The sequence below is a fragment of the Xenopus tropicalis genome, chromosome 1, assembly GCF_000004195.4.
Source record: "Xenopus tropicalis strain Nigerian chromosome 1, UCB_Xtro_10.0, whole genome shotgun sequence".
NCBI lineage: Eukaryota > Metazoa > Chordata > Amphibia > Anura > Pipidae > Xenopus > Xenopus tropicalis.
Window position 1 is genome coordinate 80,322,897 of NC_030677.2, and position 23,043 is coordinate 80,345,939.

The 23,043-nt window shown below is 38.4% G+C and overlaps 1 protein-coding gene across 7 annotated transcripts in view; it reads left to right on the plus strand.

The window, feature by feature from the left end:
- ankrd17 (ankyrin repeat domain 17) overlaps positions 1–17,416 on the plus strand; it is a 79,056-nt gene extending 61,640 nt beyond the window's left edge. For all 7 annotated transcript variants that reach the window (XM_002940353.5, XM_018089479.2, XM_018089478.2 and 4 more), the window contains 17 exons: positions 983–1,128; positions 1,635–1,777; positions 2,243–2,456; positions 2,792–2,967; positions 3,953–4,115; positions 4,774–4,869; positions 6,486–6,602; positions 7,064–7,235; positions 7,428–7,866; positions 10,371–10,523; positions 11,164–11,313; positions 11,873–13,530; positions 13,750–13,935; positions 14,115–14,363; positions 14,616–14,797; positions 15,765–15,926; positions 16,784–17,416. In XM_002940353.5, the coding sequence (XP_002940399.3) occupies positions 983–1,128; positions 1,635–1,777; positions 2,243–2,456; positions 2,792–2,967; positions 3,953–4,115; positions 4,774–4,869; positions 6,486–6,602; positions 7,064–7,235; positions 7,428–7,866; positions 10,371–10,523; positions 11,164–11,313; positions 11,873–13,530; positions 13,750–13,935; positions 14,115–14,363; positions 14,616–14,797; positions 15,765–15,926; positions 16,784–16,843 (4,466 nt within the window). In that variant the 3' untranslated portion in view covers positions 16,844–17,416. The remainder of the gene's footprint in view (positions 1–982; positions 1,129–1,634; positions 1,778–2,242; positions 2,457–2,791; positions 2,968–3,952; positions 4,116–4,773; positions 4,870–6,485; positions 6,603–7,063; positions 7,236–7,427; positions 7,867–10,370; positions 10,524–11,163; positions 11,314–11,872; positions 13,531–13,749; positions 13,936–14,114; positions 14,364–14,615; positions 14,798–15,764; positions 15,927–16,783) is intronic.
- Positions 17,417–23,043: the final 5,627 nt, after the last annotated feature.

Genomic DNA, 23,043 nt, shown 5'->3' on the forward strand with positions numbered 1-23,043 from the left:
AAGATTGTGTCTCCCTAACAAACTATAACTACCTTCTTGAGGTTAAGGATGAAACTTACTGCACAGACTGGCTGGCTATGCTGCCCTTTGGGGTAGGAAAAGGGCAGTACAGGTGTCAGTGCTTGACCCCTGATCTCACACAGACAGAGTGCTTAAGGGAGACTTACCAAGATATAGTTTGTGCCCAAAACAGTGCATATGTCATCCATGTAAGTTGTTATCTTCATGGATGTATCCATGTTGAATAGCATTATATTGGCAGTTAGTTTAAATGGATTATCCTGTGTTTTCATCAGATGACAGCTTGCCAGGGTAATTTTTCAACACTGATGTGTTGCTGACCACATGCAAATCTACCCAACCAATCAAATATTTCCTTTCATTGTTCTAGCTGTAGCTGGCTGATACATTTTTTGATACACCTATTATCAAAAAATAGTAGCTGTTTCAGTAGCTTCATTAAAAATACAATTCATAATTATTAGTAAACTTTGGATTTAATTGACCGCATTTGATAAACTTTGTATGAATCAGTAATTTATGTTCATAGCTGGTTCCATTTAATGAACTGACTGATTTAATAATTTAAGCATGGTATCACTGGCAGCATTGGATGATCTTTTCATGAATAATGAACTACCATGAATTACCAACTTTGCATTAATGGATTTTTCTAGTCATTGTTTAGAATTGGAGGCCATAATTTATAAAATGCTGTTAAATCATAACATTGAGTCTCGGTGTATTCGTTACTGTTGAATAAAAAACTAGTTACATTTGTATTGTAGAAAGTCATTTTGCTGTATGAAGATTCTGAATGTTTATCACACATTTTTATTTGCAACAGAACAAATTGTGAAAAAAGTAGTCAGGCACCTTCATGAACAGTAATACTTATTAAACTATATTTTGTCTGTTTGCTGTATACATTATATATGCACAGGTAAATGTCCCCTTGTGCTGTTTTAATACTTATTTTCAGGCTTTACACCTCTCATCTTGGCTGCAACTGCTGGTCATGTTGGCGTGGTAGAAATTTTGCTAGACAATGGTGCAGACATTGAAGCTCAGTCAGAGAGGACCAAAGACACACCTTTATCCTTGGCTTGCTCTGGTGGGAGACAAGAGGTGATTGTTTTATTATAATGTAATTCTATAAACTGGGGCGTTCTTTGTGGGACATAGATTGTCATATTTTCATTGATTTGATTAGTATTTGATAGGTTTTCTTTGTTTTTATGCATCATATTTATACAGCCTTCTCTAATAAAATTGCATGGGCTGCGGTGAAACTTAGGGAAGGAGAGTTGAATGATGCTCAGTGTTCCAGTCATTTGTCATTAACTGCATTGGAGTTAGACATCATATTGTGATATCTCTGGCTCATCAACCCATTTTTTTAATTGGGTTGGGGCAATACCCCACAGTTCTATTCTCTAAAGCAATACTATATGCATTCCAAATTGTATGCCCTGCATCTGAATATGGGCCACTGAACATATTTTCCCCTTGCCTAAATTTAGGGTTTAATGTAGTCCTCGAGTCAGTTTTTTTAAGTCCTGTCCTTTATATAATGTACCTACCTAAGAATGTCTGCTAAATGCATTTCTTATTGTGTTGTTTTATCATTTCAGGTTGTAGAGTTGCTTTTGGCTCGAGCGGCAAACAAAGAGCATAGGAATGTTTCTGATTACACCCCTTTAAGTTTGGCTGCTTCGGGTGGTTATGTCAATATTATTAAAATCTTGCTTAATGCAGGAGCAGAGATAAATTCCAGGTTTGTGAGTTTTCATACTACAATACCATATTGCAATCATGAAGCACGCAATATATCTGTGAAGAGAAGACTCTGGCTGCTAGTTTATACTTATTTTGTGCACCACCTACTCTGAAAAAGTCTGTTCCACTCATTAGCTTTTTTGTTGTAGTCTTACATAGATTAAATTATATTTGCTACCAGTTAAACAAGAAACAATGTTTGCATTGTGCTAGATTTGACTCCAGCCAGGGCACCATCTGCAAGGCCTATTCAAGTCAGAACTTGAATATAATTTCTCTTGCCTAGAGTGGGGGACACATGTGCCATTTTTAAGATGGAAGGTTACAAAAATGTAAGGTAAAAAAAAGGAAACAAAAATACAGAACAGACCAAAAAAATACATGTGGGTTTTTGTACAGCTTAAATAAAATGTCTAATTTAACTGAAATGTCTATGGTTACCTGCCCCTTTGTTCTCTCTCAGGACTGGTAGCAAGTTGGGAATATCTCCACTAATGTTGGCAGCAATGAATGGACACACTGCTGCTGTTAAGCTGCTTTTGGATATGGGTTCAGACATCAACGCCCAAATAGAAACCAATCGTAACACAGCACTTACTCTGGCATGTTTCCAAGGGAGAACAGAAGTAGTTAGTTTATTACTTGATCGGAAGGCCAATGTGGAGCATCGAGCCAAGGTAAATGGTATTCATTGAGTTAACATTTATTTAAAGGAACAATTACGCCACTAACTTTTTTTTTAATGTAAAATAGTGTGTAACTAAATTTTATCAGTGGGCCAAATATTAAAGTATTTTTAGGTTATATTTGTGCTGGTTTATGATGACCACAAAACAACTTATTTTTGAAATGGGACAACTTAAGTTATGTATCTCCTTGAAATTAACTTTAGATTTCTGTTAATCAGTAGTTTTTTTTTTTTTTTGTTTTGTTTTAATATTGAAGCTCTAAAAAAATGTTTCAATACAGTAAATCTCAGCTGCTGCCTTTTTCTTACTCTCCCTTTATACAGACTGGTCTTACTCCTTTAATGGAAGCTGCCTCTGGGGGCTACGCGGAAGTAGGGAGGGTTCTTCTTGATAAAGGTGCAGATGTCAATGCTCCTCCAGTGCCCTCTTCTAGAGATACAGCACTAACTATAGCAGCTGACAAGGGGCACTACAAGTTCTGTGAGCTGCTCATTAGCAGGTAAGTACAACTGTGAGACCTAGAGAACATGTACAGCTTGTTAAACAGGATTGTCCTTTTTAAAGAATACAGACTACACTGAAACATTTTTATTATGACTATTATCTGTTATGAAGTACAATCCGTAAAGTTTTTGGATGCAGGTCCCTCAATAACCACTCACGGGCTAGTCTTTACACTTTCTGAGTGCAGTTAAGCATTAAAGATCATGTAAATCCTTGTATGTATGTATGTATATCTTTATTTATAAAGCGCTACTTATGTACGCAGCGCTGTACAGTAGAATTCAGACAGACAGGGGGGTTAAAGATAATGGATAAATACAAAGTACAACAATAAATACAAATAAATACAAGGTACAGTTGCAATAAGAGTCAGAAACACAAGATGAAGGAGGTCCCTGCCCCGTAGAGCTTACAATCTATATGGGAGGGTAACTAACAGACACAAATAGGCAAATATAAGTGCTATAGGTCACAGTGGGTGACATTACAGTATAAGTGCCAGTTTCCAGATCAGGTGCTGGGCGAGTGCTCCATAAGGTAGTCTTTAAGTTTAGTTTTAAAAAGACTGAGGGAGGATTCTCTCCGGAGGACATCAGGGAGGGAATTCCAAATGTAAGGGGCAGCCAGGCAGAAGGATTTAAGGCGGGAAACAGCAGTAGTAGTGGGGGGCGCAACCAAACGGTTGCTCTGCGAGGAACGAAGGAGACGGCCAGGAACGTGCGGAGACACCAGGGAAGAGATGTAGTGAGGAGCAGAGGAATGGAGGGCTTTGAAGGTTAAGAGAAGGAGTTTGTAAACTATTCTTTGTTTAACAGGAAGCCATGATAAGGCCTTTAGCAGGGGAGGGGCCTGAACTCTCCTGGATGAGAGGAGGAGAATTCCTTGTACCAATAACTGCTTTATGTACCTGAAATCAGGGCAAAATCAAGCCTTTTCATTTGTGCTGTACAGTTAGAATCACCTGTATGTGTTTTTAACAGGGGTGCTCATATTGATGTCCGCAATAAGAAGGGGAACACTCCACTCTGGCTGGCAGCAAATGGTGGTCATTTAGATGTGGTTCAGTTGCTGGTTCAAGCTGGAGCAGATGTTGATGCAGCTGATAATCGAAAGATAACACCTTTAATGGCAGCATTTAGAAAGGTATTTTATTTTTATTTTTTTAATGGGGTGATTCCCTTTTGACAGCTGCATTTCATATTAAAAAAATGTTTTGCAATGTTTATATGTTAAAAATTCCACATTGACTTACGGAACAAACTGTGCGGGCAGTAACTGACTCTTTTACTGTACTGTGCGTGCTTGTGCGTTCCACATTAATTTGCATGTGTATCCTTCTACTTCCTGCTTTGATGTATCAGACCAGGCCACTGCTTGTCCTTTTGCAGGTTTTGAGAAGGTTGCTGACGTTAAATCATTGCTGTCTAAAGTACACGTCTGTTTTGTACTTAACAACAAACTCCTTTCATGTCTTTATTATAGTCTGCAATGTTAAAGCGCTCATTAATGTCAAACACCAACCTGCCCAGCTCCAATACATTTATGTTCTAAATAAATCTATTATGTTCTGGAAAAAAAAAAAAATTAACGTTTTAGAGCAAGAACTGGCAGAATATTTTTCGTATTTATCACTTGGTTATCTCTAATGTGCAGTAAAAGTTATGTCTTACTGGAAGTCATTGCTCTGCTTGCAAGCAGTTTGTAGTTAATCTACAGATTTCTGCAGACTAGTGTGGGAGAGCTTTTGCATGAAAGTGTGTTATTTTTGTGCTGTTGCTTATACTTTTGTTTTCTCTTTCAGGGTCATGTCAAAGTTGTGCGCTATTTAGTGAAAGAGGTTAACCAGTTCCCATCAGACTCTGAGTGCATGAGATATATTGCAACAATAACTGACAAGGTAAGGTTTTATTTATTTATTTTTAAAAGCTATGTTAAAGTAATGACATTTTATTTATTCCAGGTTTTTTGTTAAATAGTGAAAACTTATTACCTTTGTGGATTTGATTCCGGTCTTTAAAATGGAGCAACGTTGTTCTAGGTCTCTGTACAGTACACTTAAGTGGCTAATTCATTTTCTTATTTGGCTTCTGTTTTAGTAAATCAAGACCAAGCTGTTTTTGAAAACTAATTGAGTGCATAAAAACTTGAAATGTAGGCATGATGAGTTGTTAAAAGGCTGATATTTTTAGAGGTGAAATTCACAGTGAAAAGTAAGCTATATGGTGGTTAAAGAAGAGGCAAATATAATTATAATACAGTGTCACAATGGTTAGCACTGCTGCCTGTCAGGGCTCTATCTACAATGGAGTCTTTATGTTTTCCCTAAATCTTGTGGGTTTCCTCCCTTCCTCCAAAAACACAGGCAGCTAAATTGACATATTAATGTAGACTGGACTGAGCAGCATGGTTGATTTCAAACTCAGACCTAAACAGTGGGCAAAGTGCAAGTAAATTTGCAGAGCACAGAGAGCTACAGAATGTGCCTTGAATTAAGCGCCGCCTGTGGTAGGTTTTTTGCACAGTTTAGTGCTCTTGCGCTTGCCCCAGGGCTTAAGTAAATAACCCCTTAAATTAATCTAGTTTGCTTCCCTCTGCCAAGGGTTTCAGACTTGCAGTTTACCTCTTTACTTTCTTGTTTCTCAGCTTGCATGAGATTTTCAGATGCTGTCATTGCTAGTAGTTGGTCAGGGATGAGATGATCTTTTTATTAATCAATCTTGGGGACATTTGTTTAACTTAAAAAATTGTCTCTGCCCCAATTAGTACAGGTATGAGATCTCTTCTCCAGAAACCCATTATCCAGAAAGTTCCGAATTACAGAAAGGCCATCTCCCGTAGACTCCATTATAAGCAAATAATTCTAATTTTTAAAAATGATTTATTTTTCTCTGTTATTATAAAAGACGGGAAGCTTAAGTTACTGATGCAGGAGGCACCTTCTGACATATTTATGCTAGGGATTCACCAAATCCAGGATTCGGTTTGGGATTCAGCTAAGATTTGGCCTTTTACAGCAGGATTCGCCCAAATCCATGCTCCTGGCCGAACTGAATTCGAATCCTTAAAATCATGTGACTTTGTAAACACAGAAGTTAAACATTTCTCGCCGTGTGCCACATATGATGTTCTCTAACCCCCTCCGTTCCTTAATTTATATATGTAAATTCGGGTTCGGTATTTGGCTGAATCCTTTACAAAGGATTTGGGGTTCAGTGCATCCCTATTTTATGCTCTGTTCGGCATAAATGTGCTCTGCACATGCAATAATAAAACTGAGCAGCAAAGTGTCAGTATATGCTTCATTCATAAGTAACTTAAGCTTTTGGTGTTCTGTCAGGCAATCTTGTCAGAAAGGCAGGGTGCTCCCATTTTGGGGAGTATTACACAGCAACTCAAATAAATCCGTCTGTATTTAATGTCTGACCATACTGCTTTTGATTGTAATGCACCTGGTTTGTCTGTTAAGATGTAACAGTATTGTACCCGATTATAACTTTAATCCATTTATCTCAGGAGATGTTAAAAAAGTGCCACCTCTGCATGGAATCAATAGTTCAAGCCAAAGATCGTCAGGCTGCTGAGGCAAACAAAAATGCAAGTATCCTGTTAGAAGAGCTGGATCTAGAGAAGGTAATTTACAACTTTATTTACAAGCTTTAATTAAGTGGACTTAAAAATGCTATTTGTTTTTTCCCCCACATATACAAATGTCTTCATGACCATTTACTTTAAGCTTAAATGTCCTCTTAACTCAAGTATTTCATCCTTTTTTCTACCTTCTGCATTTACAGGTGATAGTGTTAACTTGTTTGTAGTATTTTAATCACAATAAATACATTATTTCTTGTTCATAGCTCTAGCTTGGAGATAAAATTGTATTATTGGTGCATAATTGTATGTAGGTTTTATAGCCAGTAATAGACTTTATATCAAGGTTTCTGGTTTTTGTAAAACATTAGAAAGGTTCATTTACAGATGGTTTTGGAAGATTAGATTAAAGGCGTTACTAAAAACACTTACTGTGTCTCATTTTACCTGGTTAGCATAAATGTAGATTTTATTACCGAGTGCTTGGATTTTACTTTTCATAGTTGAGAGAAGAAAGTAGACGCCTTGCTTTGGCAGCAAAACGAGAGAAAAGGAAGGAGAAAAGGCGCAAGAAGAAGGAGGAACAACGAAGAAAACTTGAAGAAATTGAGGCTAAAAATAAGGAAAACTTTGAGTTACAAGCTGCACTTGAAAAAGAAAAGCTAAAAACTGAAGGTAAAATGCATATGGATACCTATATAAATAATAAGTAATTTGGTGTCAGATGAATTGTTTGTAATGTTTCCTTTGGCAGAATTGCTTAGCCTGTTTATCATTTACCTAATTCTAGTAATTAGCGAGGTGATTCCAAAATATTGTACAATGTTTTCTCCAATTGCATATTTTTTTTTTTATAAACCTTTACAGATGAACCTCAAGTTTTAACAGAACCACCTAGTGCAACCACAACAACCACTATTGGCATATCTGCTACATGGACCACACTTGCTGGTTCTCATGGAAAACGTAATAATACAATTACCACAAACAGCACCAAAAGGAAAAGCAGAAAAAATAAGATCTCCTCAGATGCAGTGCAAATAATTTTTGAGGATCAGCTCCCTATATCATTTGGACAGCAGGAAAAACTTAATGGAGAATCCAAAAGCAGCAGTACCAGTGAGAGTGGGGACAGTGATAACATGAGGATCTCTAGTTGCAGTGATGAAAGCAGCAACAGCAGCAGTAAGAGTGACAATCATTCTTCCAGTAATGATACCGCTGTTCAGAGCAAGAAGAAACCTTCTGTTCTTGTGACGTCTCCCAAGGAAGAACGAAAATTGGTGTCCAGTAAAGCTTCAGTAAAGTGAGTCAAGTAAAGTTATTGGCTGCATCTGCCTATCCTTATACTTTTAAATGTTTTTATCCACCAGCTAGAGATATAGCAATATCTATTTGAATATAACATGAAATAAAGGCCACACGTTGCATTACAAAATTCCTTTCCGTTGGTTTTGCAGCTTTGTTATTTTATTTCCTCTCCTTTAAAGCAGGCACTACACAAACAGTGTCTCCTATAAGCCCTCTAGTTCAATCTCCCTTAATTTTGGACCCTCAGTGTGGAGGCCTTATTTTTTTTGTAAACTTTGTTTTTATTGTTTTTTTTACATGTTTCGTTGGTGCATTTATTTCACATGTTACAGGTATATCATTTTGTTTATTATAGAGAAAAATGAAAAGGTATGGGGAGATGGGAAGAGGGGGGAAAGGGGAGGGGGAACGGGGAGGGTATAAGGATCAAAAAACATTTTAACATTTTGCGCTCTAGGTCTCTAAGCTGGTACTTATCGTCCCTTACTAGCATTTCAATTTCACCTTCACTTATTTTTTACTTTTATCCGTTTTATTTAGAGGGGGTCCTACCCATTGCATTGTGTTCGAGAGAGATTGTCCTTATTTAGTATCCAGGTGTCCCATATCTTTAGGTATAGGTCAGTTTCGTTGTCCAATTGATATTTGAGAGCTTCGTTGGCGTGTATATATTCTATTTTGTCCAGGACTTTCTCTATGGATAGTAGATTTGATTTCCATTGGGCTGCGATGTGGATTCTAGTTGCCATGCATATATGTTGTGTTAAGCGTTGTGCAGAGTTGGAGGCCTTATTTTTTATCATCATTGCCAGTGGTACGTTAATTGTTCTGAAGCAGCTACTTTGAATCCGCCACTCTTTTTAGCATTGATGAGCAAAGCATTAAACAATATAGAGAGCTTTCTAAATTACCTGTAACCCTTGTAGGACAGATTTAGAAATTATGAGGCAATTAATTTTGATACCTGTTCAGGACTAACAATATCTCTCTTTATGGACAAAGTAAACTCATTATGACATATTATATATATATATATATATATATATATATATATATATATATATATATATATATATATATATATATATATATATATATATATATATATGCCTTCCTAATTTGACATATTTTGTTAATGAAAATTAATCTGGTATTTATTAAGCTGTGTATTTCTACTACTGATTTTACACTATTCATTTCTGAAATCAGAAGGCTGATTATAGTTAAAAGTTATTAAGGGTTTGTGCATTTTGATTTACTCCAGAAATGCACTTCCTTTCTTTTTATACCACCACTGAGTTGGTGTAATACGGTAAAGGCAATGAAGCAGAGGAGAAATTCCTCTGTAAAAAGTGGTGTAATTTATAAAGGTATGTATCTTAATTTGACCGATTTTTACACCAGAATTTTACTCTGATGCTCTTAGTTATATGTCTTTATAAATACACACTATAGTAGATAGTGTAGCGTGGAGTTTAGTGTATTACATGGCTTACAAATAAATTCTGTGCTCATTAGAATTTGTCATCAGTGTACTTGTGTTTGGAGAGAATGCTACCTTTCATACATGGAATGGTTACATCTGGCATTATAGAAAATGCTCACCTAAATAGCAGATTTGTAATATTGTTTCACCAAACATTCTTTATTTTGTTTTTTGTCAGTTATGCAGCGGAATAGTCTTAAAATTTTTTTTGTGTTACTTTTCCTTTAAGTAAAAAATCTATTCTACCCTGCACCAATAATTGCCCTATCCTGCAAATCACTTAGTATTTTGAATGCTTTATTAGAAAATACCTGCTAAAACTTGGCTTCCGGTCATTTGAAATAAGGCGAAATGGCAAAGGAAGGAGCAGCATCCACTATGCGATGATCGATTGATCAAGCCTAGCCTGACTCCTCCCTATACAGAAGGAATGCTAGGCTCGATCAATCGATCGTCACATAGTGGATGCTGCTCCTTCCTTCGCCATATCGCCTTATTTCAAATGACTGGAAGCCAAGTTTTAGCAGGTATTTTCTAATAAAGCATTCAAAATACTAAAAGTAAATTTGTGTTACTTTTCCTTTAAGGTGGCCATACACGGGCCAATTTCAGTTGCTGATATCTGTCATTTAGACTGATTCGGCGAATTATCTGCCCGTGTATGGGCACCAACGACCAGCCTACCTGAGTGACATCTGGCCTGAAATCGGGCAGATCTCGATCAAGTAGGTTTGAATTTTTCTGTCTAATCGGAGACCGCATAGGCTCGTTGACGCGGTGCCTGTACCGAAAGCACCTATACCCACAGCTTTAATTCGACCTAAGGCCAAACAATCGAATTAGGCCGATATCAGCCACCTGTAGGTGGGCATATCAGTAGAAGATTCATTCACTTGCCAACCTCGTCAAATGAGCAGATCTTAAAGTGTATGGCCACCTTTAGTTGCTGTGGAAGTTATAACGTAGTCTTGTCATGCCATTTGGTGTTCTTAAACATTTATTTTGCTTTTAAGGTTATCAGAGTCACTAGTTGAAGCCGCTTGTAACTCCTTGTCTACAAACAAATCTGGACCCACTCCTCTCTCTTCTCCCAATGGAAAGCTTACAATAGCAAGTCCAAAGAGGGGACAAAAAAGGGAGGAAGGATGGAAGGAAGTGGTTAGACGGTAAGTACTGGAATTAAACTATGTAAGCATATAAAGCATCTACATTAAAGCAGAACAGTTATCTTGTGGTATTTTTGTTTTTGTATCAAATAATGCAACAGTGTCGTGAAGGTCCATATTAAAGTGGTAAAACAGTTTTTTTTTTTTTTTTATTTCTAAGCTGGTCCATGTTTATACTGGTGATTTATGTAAGGGCTTAACAAACCTTTCTATACCTAAAAATGGAATAAATAGTAAGGTGGTCATTCTTTGTATGGCCTTTTTATAGCATCTGTTTACCCCAACAGCAGTCAGTCAGATTCCATATGGATTGACCCATGTATGGCCAGCTGGATGTAGCCAAATTGTGTGAAAATAAAACAAATCCACAAGTAATTTTATGAAAACTGTGTATATTTATTAACCTTAAACTTGCCAGCTTGCCAGTGCTTGCCAGTACATGCCAGTCTCCTTGCACCTGTGGTTTCATTGTTGGTACTATATACCTATTGTTGGAGTCAGGCCCATTTTTTTTATTCTTGAGTGGAGAAAAAGGGAAAAGTCTATGTGCTTGGATGTGATGTTTTTGGTATAGTTAAATTATAAAGTCTAGCAGTATGGTGAAAAATTGTTGAAATTGATTTATTTTATGTTTTTTCAGGTCAAAGAAAGTCTCTGTACCATCAACTGTTATTTCTCGAGTTATTGGAAGAGGAGGGTGTAACATTAATGCCATAAGAGAGTTTACTGGTGCACATATCGATATTGATAAACAAAAGGATAAAACTGGTGATCGAATCATAACAATAAGGTACAGTTAAGACATTTATACATTTTTAAGGCTAAGTTTTTTAGCAGTAGCTGTTTTGCATAATGTTTGCTGTCTGGGTAAATGTATGATGCGTAGTGGTACATAGAGGGGCAAACCTTAGCAGTGCAGGTTGAGAATATGAATAAGCTTACCTGTACAACTTAAGGCAGTGCCTGAACATGGTATAGTTTAACTGCTAGAGTGCTGCTGATTGCAAATCCTCTTTCTTCTACTTATCCCCCAGCCCAGAGTTGCAGTACAACTTCAAGCAGAGTAGTGTTGCAAGTGCCAACTTGCTTAGGGGCAAGAATTTTATAGGGTCTGTTTCAAAGCTCTTCATCAGCCCTTGTGTGATGCAATTCCTATACCTAATTGTCAGGGCTACTTTAGAAGGATGCTTGTGATTATATGCTCTATTGGGATATGTTTCCAGTATGTCGGGTATATCTGTTCGCAGATAAGTTTTACATATATATGCTGTATGTATGTTTTTGTTATATGCATATATGAATGCTGTTTTGTTTTATTAAATTAAGTCATATATATCTAATTTCTTTAGGGGTGGAACAGAATCTACGAGACAGGCAACCCATCTAATAAATGCACTCATAAAAGATCCTGACAAAGAGATAGATGAACTAATTCCAAAGAACCGTTTAAAAAGCACCTCTGCAAATTCAAAAGCAGTGTCTTCTTCTTCTGCTACCATCTCCTCTGTCAGCAGTTCAGTTATGGGAATTAAAGTCACTGCTGTCACAGTCTCCTCAACTTCACAAGCTGCCTCTGCCCTCACTGTGCCAGCCATTTCTTCAACATCTGCGCACAAAACCTTGAAAAATCCTGTGAATAATGTGCGGCCAGGATTTCCAGTCTCTCTTCCTTTGGCTTATCCTCCTCCACAGTTTGCCCATGCTTTACTTGCTGCCCAGACTTTCCAGCAAATTCGTCCTCCACGATTGCCCATGACACATTTTGGGGGTACTTTTCCTCCAGCACAATCCACCTGGGGTCCTTTTCCTGTCAGGCCTCTAAGCCCTGCACGAGCTACCAATTCGCCTAAGTCTCACGTGATGCCTCGTCATTCTAACCAGAATATCACTAGCCCTCAGGTGATCCCAGGAGTCCCTTCGTCAACTAGCCCAACACCTATCACAAACTCTGCTGTCCCAAGTGTGCCTGTCTCATCTACTGGGAACCTCAATTCACCATCAGTCAGAAGACAGCTTTTTGTCACAGTGGTTAAAACCTCTAATGCTACTACAACCACAGTTACCACAACTGCGGGTAACCACATCACAACACCAACAGCCTCCACCTGCCCTGTACCCACTGCCAAAGAACACCACCCTGCATCCTCTCCTTCTTCACCTTCCCCACCATCCCTTCCTGGAGGAGGATCTAGAAGCAGCCCTTCTGATTGTCTGACATGTTCTCCAAACAAAGGGACCTCATTGTCGTCGGAGCAGGAATTAGGTGCCCAGCCTCTTATGGAGATCACAAGTTCAGGCATCAGTAAACAAGTGAGCTCTACCTCTGGGAGTACCTCAATGCACTCAGCACATCCACAGCCTCCAACTTCTGCTTTACAAGATCCACGGCCTTCATTAATGCAGTCACAACCTCCTCCTCCATCAGATGCAAGGATGGCTCCATCACTTAACCTTGCAGTCAATGGTCCCTCTCACCAGGCTTCTCCTGTTACTTCCAATATACCCTCATCTTACTCCATATCCCAGCCATCTATGGTGTCTACTCAGTCTGCTGCTAAAATGGAAGGCTCTTCAGTAAGGCAACACTTACATGGAGCAAACACAAATCACAAAAGCCAGGTCCCTGCACAGAATTCTCCTGTGGCAACCCTTGTTTCACATGCAAATATTAAACGGCCCCAAAGTTTGCCCTCTTCTGGTCCACATCCTTCCAGTCTAAGTACACAAAGTGCTGCTCAGAATTCCAGTCATCCCTCAAATAAACCTATGGCCCAAAATTTCAGTTCTGCTCTACCATTTGGTCCTTTTAGCACTCTGTTTGAAAACAATCCAGCCCCCACACACCCTTTCTGGGGTGGCTCAATGGTTTCTTCCCAGTCCACTCCAGATTCCATTCTTTCCACGCAGTCTTCATTCTTGCCAAATCCTGAATCTATGCTTCCATCTGATACTTCCAAAGCTCCAGGTTTCAGGCCACCAATGCAGAGGCCATCTCCAGGTCAGTCAGGTAAGTTACTTCATTTTCTTTAAGTATATTTGTGTATTACTGAAAGATTTAGGTTACAGTATTGTATTCTTCATGGGTCCTGGTAGATTGTTTTAAGTATGCTTGGCAGTTTGATGCTCATAGTTAATATTGTCTTCTACCAACTAATGACTGTACTAATGCCCATCTGATATCTCCTATGCTAAACTGTAATGTATTTCTGAACTCTACCTTCTACAGGTATTGTGAACATTGATTCATCGTACACATCTGTGGCATCATCCACTACACATCTGGGTACCTTTGCCTCTAATTTGTCTGGGGGTCAAATGTATACACCAGGAGGTCAGCCTGCAGCTGCTAATTTTAACAGACAGCATTTTTCCCCGCTTAGTTTATTAACACCATGTTCATCTGCATCAAATGGTAAGATTTAAGTTTGTTAATATTTTTTTAAAAAATAAAAAAAAGTGTTGAAGCTGAAATTGAAATGTTATATGTCTTAAGCAATGTTGCTTGCTAACTATGGGTAATGTCCAGTGTATTTATAATAAGAAGTCTGGTTTAAAATGGACAGTTCTGATATGAATTTAACTCCTGTTTAGATTCCTCCTCTCAAGTTGTGGCTGCTAGTGTGCGAGCCCAGTCTCCATCATCTTCTGGGGTACCTATTGTGTCTGAGAAACCAAACTCGGTGCCTCCTGACAGAAAGGTTCCTGTGCCGATTGGAACAGAGCGCTCAGCAAGAATACGACAGACTGGCACATCTACACCTTCCGTTCTTGGGAGCAACTTGGCCACTGCTGTTGGTCACAGTGGAATTTGGTCTTTTGAAGGAATGGGGGGAAATCAAGGTAAGTACCAGAAGTTATGCATAGGGTTTGAATTTCTGATTTGTCTGTACTTATGTGTGTCACATCTTGTGGAAGACGAATTTTAATTTCCTGAGTGGTACAACTCATTTCTTGGCACTGAAAAGGCTCAGCTGCACTAGGTTTTTAAATGTTAAAATTTAGTTCTCTGCAACAACAACAACAACCTGAACGGTCTTATCATTTCTAATTGCAAATTATACTGAAGTTTGACCAGGTTATTTTTATTTGTAGATAAAGTCTCTGACTGGTGCCACACGGGAATGGGAAATCACATGATGCACAGACCTATGTCTGATCCTGGAGTCTTTTCTCAGCATCAAGGAATTGACCGGGACAACTCTGGCATTGTACCTGCTTCTGGAGCATTCCATCAGCATGTACCTGCTGGCTACATGGAATTCCCAAAAGTTGGGGTAAATTTACCTTTTTTTCTTGTAATGTTTTATACAGTGACATTTGTATATACTTCTAAGAAAATGTGCGAAGTAGAATCATGTAATTTAGCCATTTGAAATTCTTTAAAATGTGGTGTTTAATACAAGTGGGAAACATTAGCAAATTTTGCCCTAGTCTTGTATCCAGTAGCAACCAGACAGCTTTTACTGGCTAGTGCAAAGATATCTTGGTTGCTGTGGGGAAAGGGACAAGGCATGTACTTTGAGCTTTTCCTCTGTCCTGTCTGCAAAGTTTGACCAATAACATTCAAAATCCAAGTACCTCTAAGAACACAGTGATGTTTGCCATCGATTACATATGAAATCTGAAGGTTCATTTGCAGTGCATGTTATCACACTATTCTTGAGAAGACCAACCCAAAGGCAGAAGAAAGATTTCACCAGATTTGCAAGTGCTGTTCAAAGTTTAGGGATCACTTTCCTAAAGTTAGAGTTAGTGCTCTGGCTTAAGCTGAACATACATGGTACATACATGGTCAATTAATGATTTTGCCAAATAAGCAGACTCTTATAAGCCTATGCAGGCACTTTGATCTCTGATGCTGCCCTCTCCCAAGAAAGTGCAGGATATTTGGGCAAACCCCATACAGATATTGACCAGGCAAACCATACAAAGGACCAAGCTGGTCTAAAGAGGCAGAGATGGCAGTTAATGCCATGACTTTATAAAGGTATTGGGCTGAGTACTGTGATAGAGGTATAAAACTTCAAGGTGATTTTGAATATCCTCATATTTTTCGACAGGGGGTACTTTATTATAATATGCAAGTTTCAGTGAGCCATGTGGCAGTAATTAGATCACTAAGCACACGTTATAACTGATGATATCTGTAAAGAACCGTTTAGGATTGATTTAAAGGATATTCACTGCTTTTGTGTATAATATAATTATATATTAATGTTTTCACAATTTTGTATGTTACAGGGAATGCCTTTCTCCATGTATGGGAATGCAATGATTCCTCCTGTAGCCCCAATGTCAGATGGTACTGGGGGTCCTATTTTCAATGGACCTCATGCTGCTGATCCATCTTGGAATTCTCTCATAAAGATGGTTTCAAACTCCACAGAGAATGGGCCTCCAACAGTAAGTATTTTTGTTTTGTATTTTTTTACCATTTTAGCTTTTTTGAATGTACTTCCCTTAGAAAAAGGTTAGTTCTTCTTAACACTGGACAATTCCAATCACAGCTTTATAGCTAAATAATGTGTGGATGTTTAACTACATGAATTTTCCCAAAGGCTTCTTTACAAACTCGAAACATTCACTGTATCAACTGAAATGTTGATATGGTTTGGAACAGTTACCTAAGCCTAGCCCCCTGCTGATCTGGCTGACTACTTTGAAATGTAACAGAAGTTGACTGTGCTCAACCTGCCTTCAGCATGCTGCCCCCAAATTCCCTGCACACGTAATGTCAATAAAGAAAGGAACATTGCAGTGCAATGCTTTGTGGGTTATGTCGTTCTTGCATGCTGTCTGTAAGCTATGGCGAAGTTGCTACAATTTGTAACTTCAGTGTTTTAGTCCTTCCTCCCCTGCCAGGATTTCTAATCATGCAGAAAGACAACAACTGTTTTGCAGTTGGATTTCAGCATATAAAAGTAGTATTTATTCATACTTTTTGAAGGAACAATAGGTATAGGTATATTAGGGGTTTCTATGTTTTGTGCGGCTCTTTAATAAATTTTGGTTCATAAGCTGGAATTCCCCTTTAATAATAATAATATAACCAAATTCATGACTATGTTGTCATAAGTTGTCTGTTGAACTTTTATGCAGATAGAGTGCCACATCAGCCCAGCTGTAAAATTTAATTATGGAGTTTAATCGTAACATGTACTATATAACCGTTTTAGGTTATAAGATTATTCATGTCCTTACACTTCTTCTTTTTTAAGTATGCTATTTGCTAAGCTGTTGTAATCTTTGTGTCTGTACAGGTATGGACTGGAACCTGGACTCCTCATATGAACAGTGTGCACATGAACCAGATGGGTTGATTCAGATTATTTTGCAAGCATGGAAAATCCTTCAGTGATGGGGAGAGGAATAAAATAACCTTCATCCTACAGAACAGAGAGATGACATGCTCCCAGATCATTCTACAGATGTGCTTGACTGAAGTGTGTAGGCTTATTGCAGAAGAACTTACTAACCGACCTTTTTCTGTGACAGTTGTGACCACCCAGTCCCCATCACCGTAAATTTCACTATAGTTAACCTTACCCCACCTTCCTACCTTTTTTTCTTTTTTTCTTCCCTCCCCCTTCTATATTTTTTTCCCCATTTATGGACTTTTTTTTTTCCTTGAAGCTGTTTGGCTGGTTGGTTTTAGTACTGTAAACTGCTTCTGAGCAAACACAGAAAAATTAGCAAAATTATGTAACTGATTCTGAAGTTTTAGAATGGCAAATAAATGTACAATTGTTTACATAACAGAGATGGCTAAGCAGAGAATTCAATATGTCAGTATAGAAGCTCTACACTGTGTAGACTTAAATTAATGTGAGATGTACCTTCATATTCTGAAATCTGGATGTTACCTTCATACATTAAAATATTAATAAGCATAACCTTTCTACTTGTGTAATTTCACACTGTCACATGTTCATATTTGTGACCAGCTTGGTTTCTTTGGATTGCTGAGGTTTATGTAATATTGCACTGGAATTTTTTGTTTGTTTTTTAATTCCCAGGCTTTGTGCAACACTAAATATGTCCTTTTTTTAAGCAAAGATGAAGTTGTTTTATAAAGCATGAAAAATTGCCACAGTCCCCCTTGGATGGCATATCATTCTTGAAATTTTGTTTTTCAGGATAATATGGGGGACGGGGTCATTCAGTATATGGAATATGCATGCAAAAAGTCCAAGTGCCTTTTCGCATGCATGAAATAAAACAATTACCAAAGCAAATGATTGCAGCCTAAGTTTGTTCAGTTCTATGTTATACAGCTCTGTGCCAATATAGAAGCACTAATGCCTGCAAACATTAGTTTTGCTGGTGTTAAGCAACTCTTAATATATATTTGCAAGAACATAAGCATTACAGAGTGGGTTCATTACTTAGAAACCAAGTGGAAAGTGTAAGGACCTTTGCATGCACTTGCAAAAGCTGTAAGATATGACCATTTGGTGAGGTTCATACCAGTACTGGCCATATCGGGATGACCTGATCATATGGCCCCCCAGTCTTAAAATCAACCCCCCTTTCTAAGTGAATGGGAATCTCTACCAAGCATCCATTTCAATTTTTAGAATGTTAAGAGTAAATCTAGGCATACACTGGCAGAATTAATTTGCAAATTCAACACTTAAAACCAAGTGGACATGTCCATGAGAATCCAGATATTTGGCCCAAAGTCTAATGATGGGATTGTACCAATTTCGGCTAGCACATAGGTGGACAAATTGGGCATTTGGCAAACGAGTGGATCTTTGTGTGTATGGCCTAGCTTAACTTAATAAGCACCCCCCTTAACCCTGTTCAGCCGTGTCAGATTTATGTGAGAGATAAATTACCTTTGCTTATGATTGTACGTAAATCTGCTACTATTGTGAAAAGATTTATCAGAATATTGGGCAAGGAAAAACTGGCAGACTTATCCATGTGCATGAGCATAAAAATATAAAAAGAGCTCTGTACTAAGAATTAACATATTGGCACCCCCTAGTGAATGCTAATTTCCTTGTCCTTTACAAAAAAAAAAAAAAAGTAATCTCTCTTAAAATTTTGTAACAGGTGGACAGGTGGTATCTCTGATCATCTATTCAAAAACCATAACCAGTACTATAAGGTTGATTGCCTTTTAAAGGGAAGGTTAGTATATAGGGTATATTTAATAGAATCCTAATCAGTTAAGAGTCACAATAAAGAGTGCATGATAACCATATTGCCATGTTTTTCTACAGAATCATCAAACAAAACTAAGGTACAGTAGATTCTGTATTGTATTTACCCTGTCCACTGTACAGTGAATATTGATATTATTTTGCAGTCATTCTGTTACCCCAAATACTGGCTGCAGCAACAATTAATCTAAGCTTATTTGGAGGTTTATTTAGACCCCTACTTGAAAAAGCCAAAAATCCAATTTGGATATCTATCTGTATCTGGTTGTAAAAGACTTTTTGCAGCAGGTGGAAGACTGCTATGCAATAGGTGGATGCTAAGGGGCAGGGCCACCGAACATATAAAGGGTCCCTCCTGCTGTACAGTCTCGAAGGCATGGTCCTTTAAATTTTAAACACTTTTTTTGTATATTCTGCCACCATTTAGGAGTGATACCTGTACTTAATACCAAAGCTCCTTACTAGGAAAGTTGATATTTAGGGTAAGTAATTGGTGATGTGGGTTCTGCAGTAGGAAGAGGAGTGTTATGGCGGTGTTTTTATGTAGTTATCTAAAATAAAAAATAAAATATTTATGATGTAAGGGCAGGCTAAGAGTCTAGTTAAATAGTATCACCTATCTGCAAATTTAAAGGGGAACTCACAAAATGAAAAATATTCTTCAACTCACTGAAGTAAAAAAAACTTTCCATTAATGTGTGTCTTTTCATGCAGGAGTCATGAGTTTGATTTTGTCAGTTCAGTCTAATACATGGATGGGGACAGGTGTATTCATTTTCCAACAGACGGAAATCCTGTTTCTCTACATAAGGGCCCCCCACCTTTTTTTTTTTTTTTTTTTTTTAACCCGTGAGCCACATTAAAATGTAAAGAGAGTTGGGGAGCAAGACAAGCATGAAAAATATACCCAGGGTACCAAATAACTGTTGTGATTGGGTAAGCCCCTATGTGGACTGGCAGCCTACAGGAGGCTCTGTTTGCACATGATTTTTATGCAACAAAAACTTACCTCCAAGCCAGCAATCTAAAAATAAGCATCTGCTTTGAGGCCATTTGGAGCAACATCCAATGGGTTAGAAAGCAACATGTTGCTCCTGAGCGACTGGTTGGGGACCACTGCTCTACATATAGGATTGGTTCCAGAGTCGGTTTTATTGCTAGAGTTGATTTTGTTTGTTCTAATAGATCTGCTAGGAAAGGGATTTCCCCATCTTAGTATTACACCTAAATGTCAATGAAAATCTCACTCCAACACCAGCATGAAGAGAAACATTACTGAGAAAGGGGGTAGTGAAGAGTAACTTGATTATTTCTGAAGGGTCATGATAGGTCTTTTATGTTCTAAACCACTAAAAGAGCTTCCGGAACACACATACAGTAGCGGCGCTGGGATTGTACAAGAGCCGGGAGATTAAAACACCTGTTGATCTCAACCAATCCCTGTACTGCTGCCTTGTTTGTAGTTGTTTTGGGTTTAATGGTTCAGACAGGAATTAATTACTGAGAAGGGAAACATGTTGAGTGATTAATGGCTTAAAAAGACAGGGCAGGGAAAGCAAAAGTGTTTTGGGAACAAAAGGGAAGGCTACAACAAGAACTGGGACAAAAGCAGAGAACATCAAAAAAGGACACATTTAGAGCATAACAGAAGAAGTGGGAGAGGGGGGAATGAATGGGGCAGAGCAGAAAATGAGGTGTAAGGAGGGTGAATGGGTATGTGAAAAGCACATGGGATAAAAAATAGATAGAAAAAAGAATGCAACAAAAAATATGGACAGAATGCAATAGTGGAGGCTGAAGAGTAGAAAAAACACAATAGGCTTGTCATTTTAGTTTTGCTTTCCAGAATCTCTACAGGTATGGGATCTGTTATTTATTAACCCATTATTCAGAATGCTCCTTATTAAGGGGAATTCATCTCCCACAGGCTCCATTTTAATCGAATTCATATGTTAAAAATTAATTTTCTTTTTTCTGTAATAATAAAACAGTACCTTGTACTTGATCCCAACTAAGATATAACTAAACCTTAGGGCTCTGGTACACAGGGAGATTAATCTCCCCGATATGACATCCCAGCGGCGAAAATGTAAATCGCCGTTGGGATGTCATATCAGGGAGATTAGTCGCGGGCGACTAATCTCTTTACCAGAGCCCTTACTGGATGCAAAACAATCCTATTGGGTTTAAGGAAGCTAGTTTAAAATGGCAGCTGCTATCTTAAGTAAACAGAGAAAGCTTCTAAAGCTGTTTACTCAGGTATAGTAATGGTTTCTGCAGAATAAATATTTTGTTCTACATGGCACTAATGTGGCAAATCTTTTGACAGTAAGATCAAGGGAAGGAGGGTGACTTAATTTAACCTAGGAGAACTCACATTTTTCAGGATAACCTATGATATCAAAATTACAATTGCAAAAAGAATAGACACATATTAGGAACAATTTTATATGCCAAAATAATCTGTTTTGGAAAGTCCCGTATCTCCTGCGCCAATACCATATAAGTATAGTTTATATAGAGATTCCTCACTTGTATATAGGTAAAAAAAATCCCACCAGAACACTACCAAATTTCCAAAGCACCACTCCAGAAATCTGCAAGGCCAAACATTCCACTACTGGAAAGAGACAATTCTGACAAATATACCATGGGTAAATACGTCTTTCAACTACAAACTTGCAAAGCTTTTGAAATGTATGTTTTTCACAAATTTCTTTAAAAAAATCCCCGCTTTGCAGCATCTTATCTCCCACAGAGCATTAGGTACCAAGATAAAACACCCTAAATATGAATGCCAGGGGTCCACTAAACAGTTTGATGCCCAATGTGCATAGATTTACCTAAGAATGTGGCATGTAGGGGCCCCAATGTAAACACACCCCCATATGCTATTTGAAAATCTATATATTAACTGCATTTTATGTGAGTACAGGGTCAGACTGGGGGGTGCAGGGCCCACTGGGCTCCCGCCCCAGGGGCCCTGCTGGTGGCCGCTTCCCCCTCCTGATGTCATCACCTGAGCGCCATAAATTTAATGCATCAGGGGAGCAAGGGTCGGGTCTGGCCCGCCGGGCCCCACCATGATTTTTGCCGTGTCCTGCGGCCCAGTCCAACCCTGTGTGAGAAAAGCTATAAAAAAAAAAGTGTGTATGCCCCAGGAAATTACACTTCTTGTTAGCAGAGTATCTGGGTAATCTGGAGTAGCAGTAACAGTCAGGACTCTTACCAATCAGGATGATGCTGCAAGCATGGCTGATACTTTATTCACATCACATCCTGGAGACTCTTCCCAGAATGCATAGGTTCATAAAAGCTTTATAAACACAAAGCCGTATGTATACTGACACCTTCTGGCAGAACAGTATAACTCAGTATATTAGGTCCAAATGCGTTTTTTTCGTAATGATCGGTATTTTGCGTTTTTTTCGTAAATTGTCTAAACTTTTTCGTAGCCATTACGACTTGCTCGTAAATTGTAGCAACTTTTTCATAGCCGTCGTGCCAAGTACGAAAGTTTCGGATTCATTCAAGCTTCAGTATGGTGACTTTCCTTGGGCCAGGTTGGAGCTGCAGAGTGCCATTGAGTCCTATGGGAGGCTTCCAAAATCATGCAAAGTTGCAAAAGTTTGCCCGCCGTTTACGAGCGCTCAATACGAAAAAGTCGTAATGGTTATGAAAAAGTTGCGACAATTTTCGAGCAAGTCGTAATGGCTACGAAAAAGTCGCGACAATTTACGAAAAATCGCAAAATGTTCGTTTCCAATCCGATTTTTTCCCATTTGGGATTCGGATTCGTGGATTAGTAAATCAGCCCCTAACACTTCTGTTCAATCAAAAAACGCCAGTCATCCACTGAACAGTCAGCTTGATGCCTAATGTGCAAATCCCAATATCAGGTCCACTGCTGAGAAAAAAACATAACCTTTAAAGCGCCAAAACACAGCATGTTGACTTCCATCTGCATTCGGCACTTAAATGCCCCATAAAGAATCATGGGATGAGTTTCTGCAGTGGAACGCAGGAGAATGCTGCACAGGGCAGAAAAAAAGGCTGAACACAGGTGGAATGCAAAATGCTCCGTTCTATTTGCATTTGGCGCTTACAGGCACCTGAGTACAACACAATAGGGAAGGGCTGCGTTTCCTTGCAGGAACACAGGAGAACACCACCGCAAGTGAGCGCAGCTCTGCCCATCTCTACGGCCCCTTAGTCATTAAGAGCGGCAAGAAGGGGGCTCTTGATTGAATTTTCACACGAACAGTACAGATTTTGTCATTAAAGTATGCTGAACATGTTTTTTTTCAGAAGTGGACCTGATAATGGGATTTTAATTTGTTACTCCACAT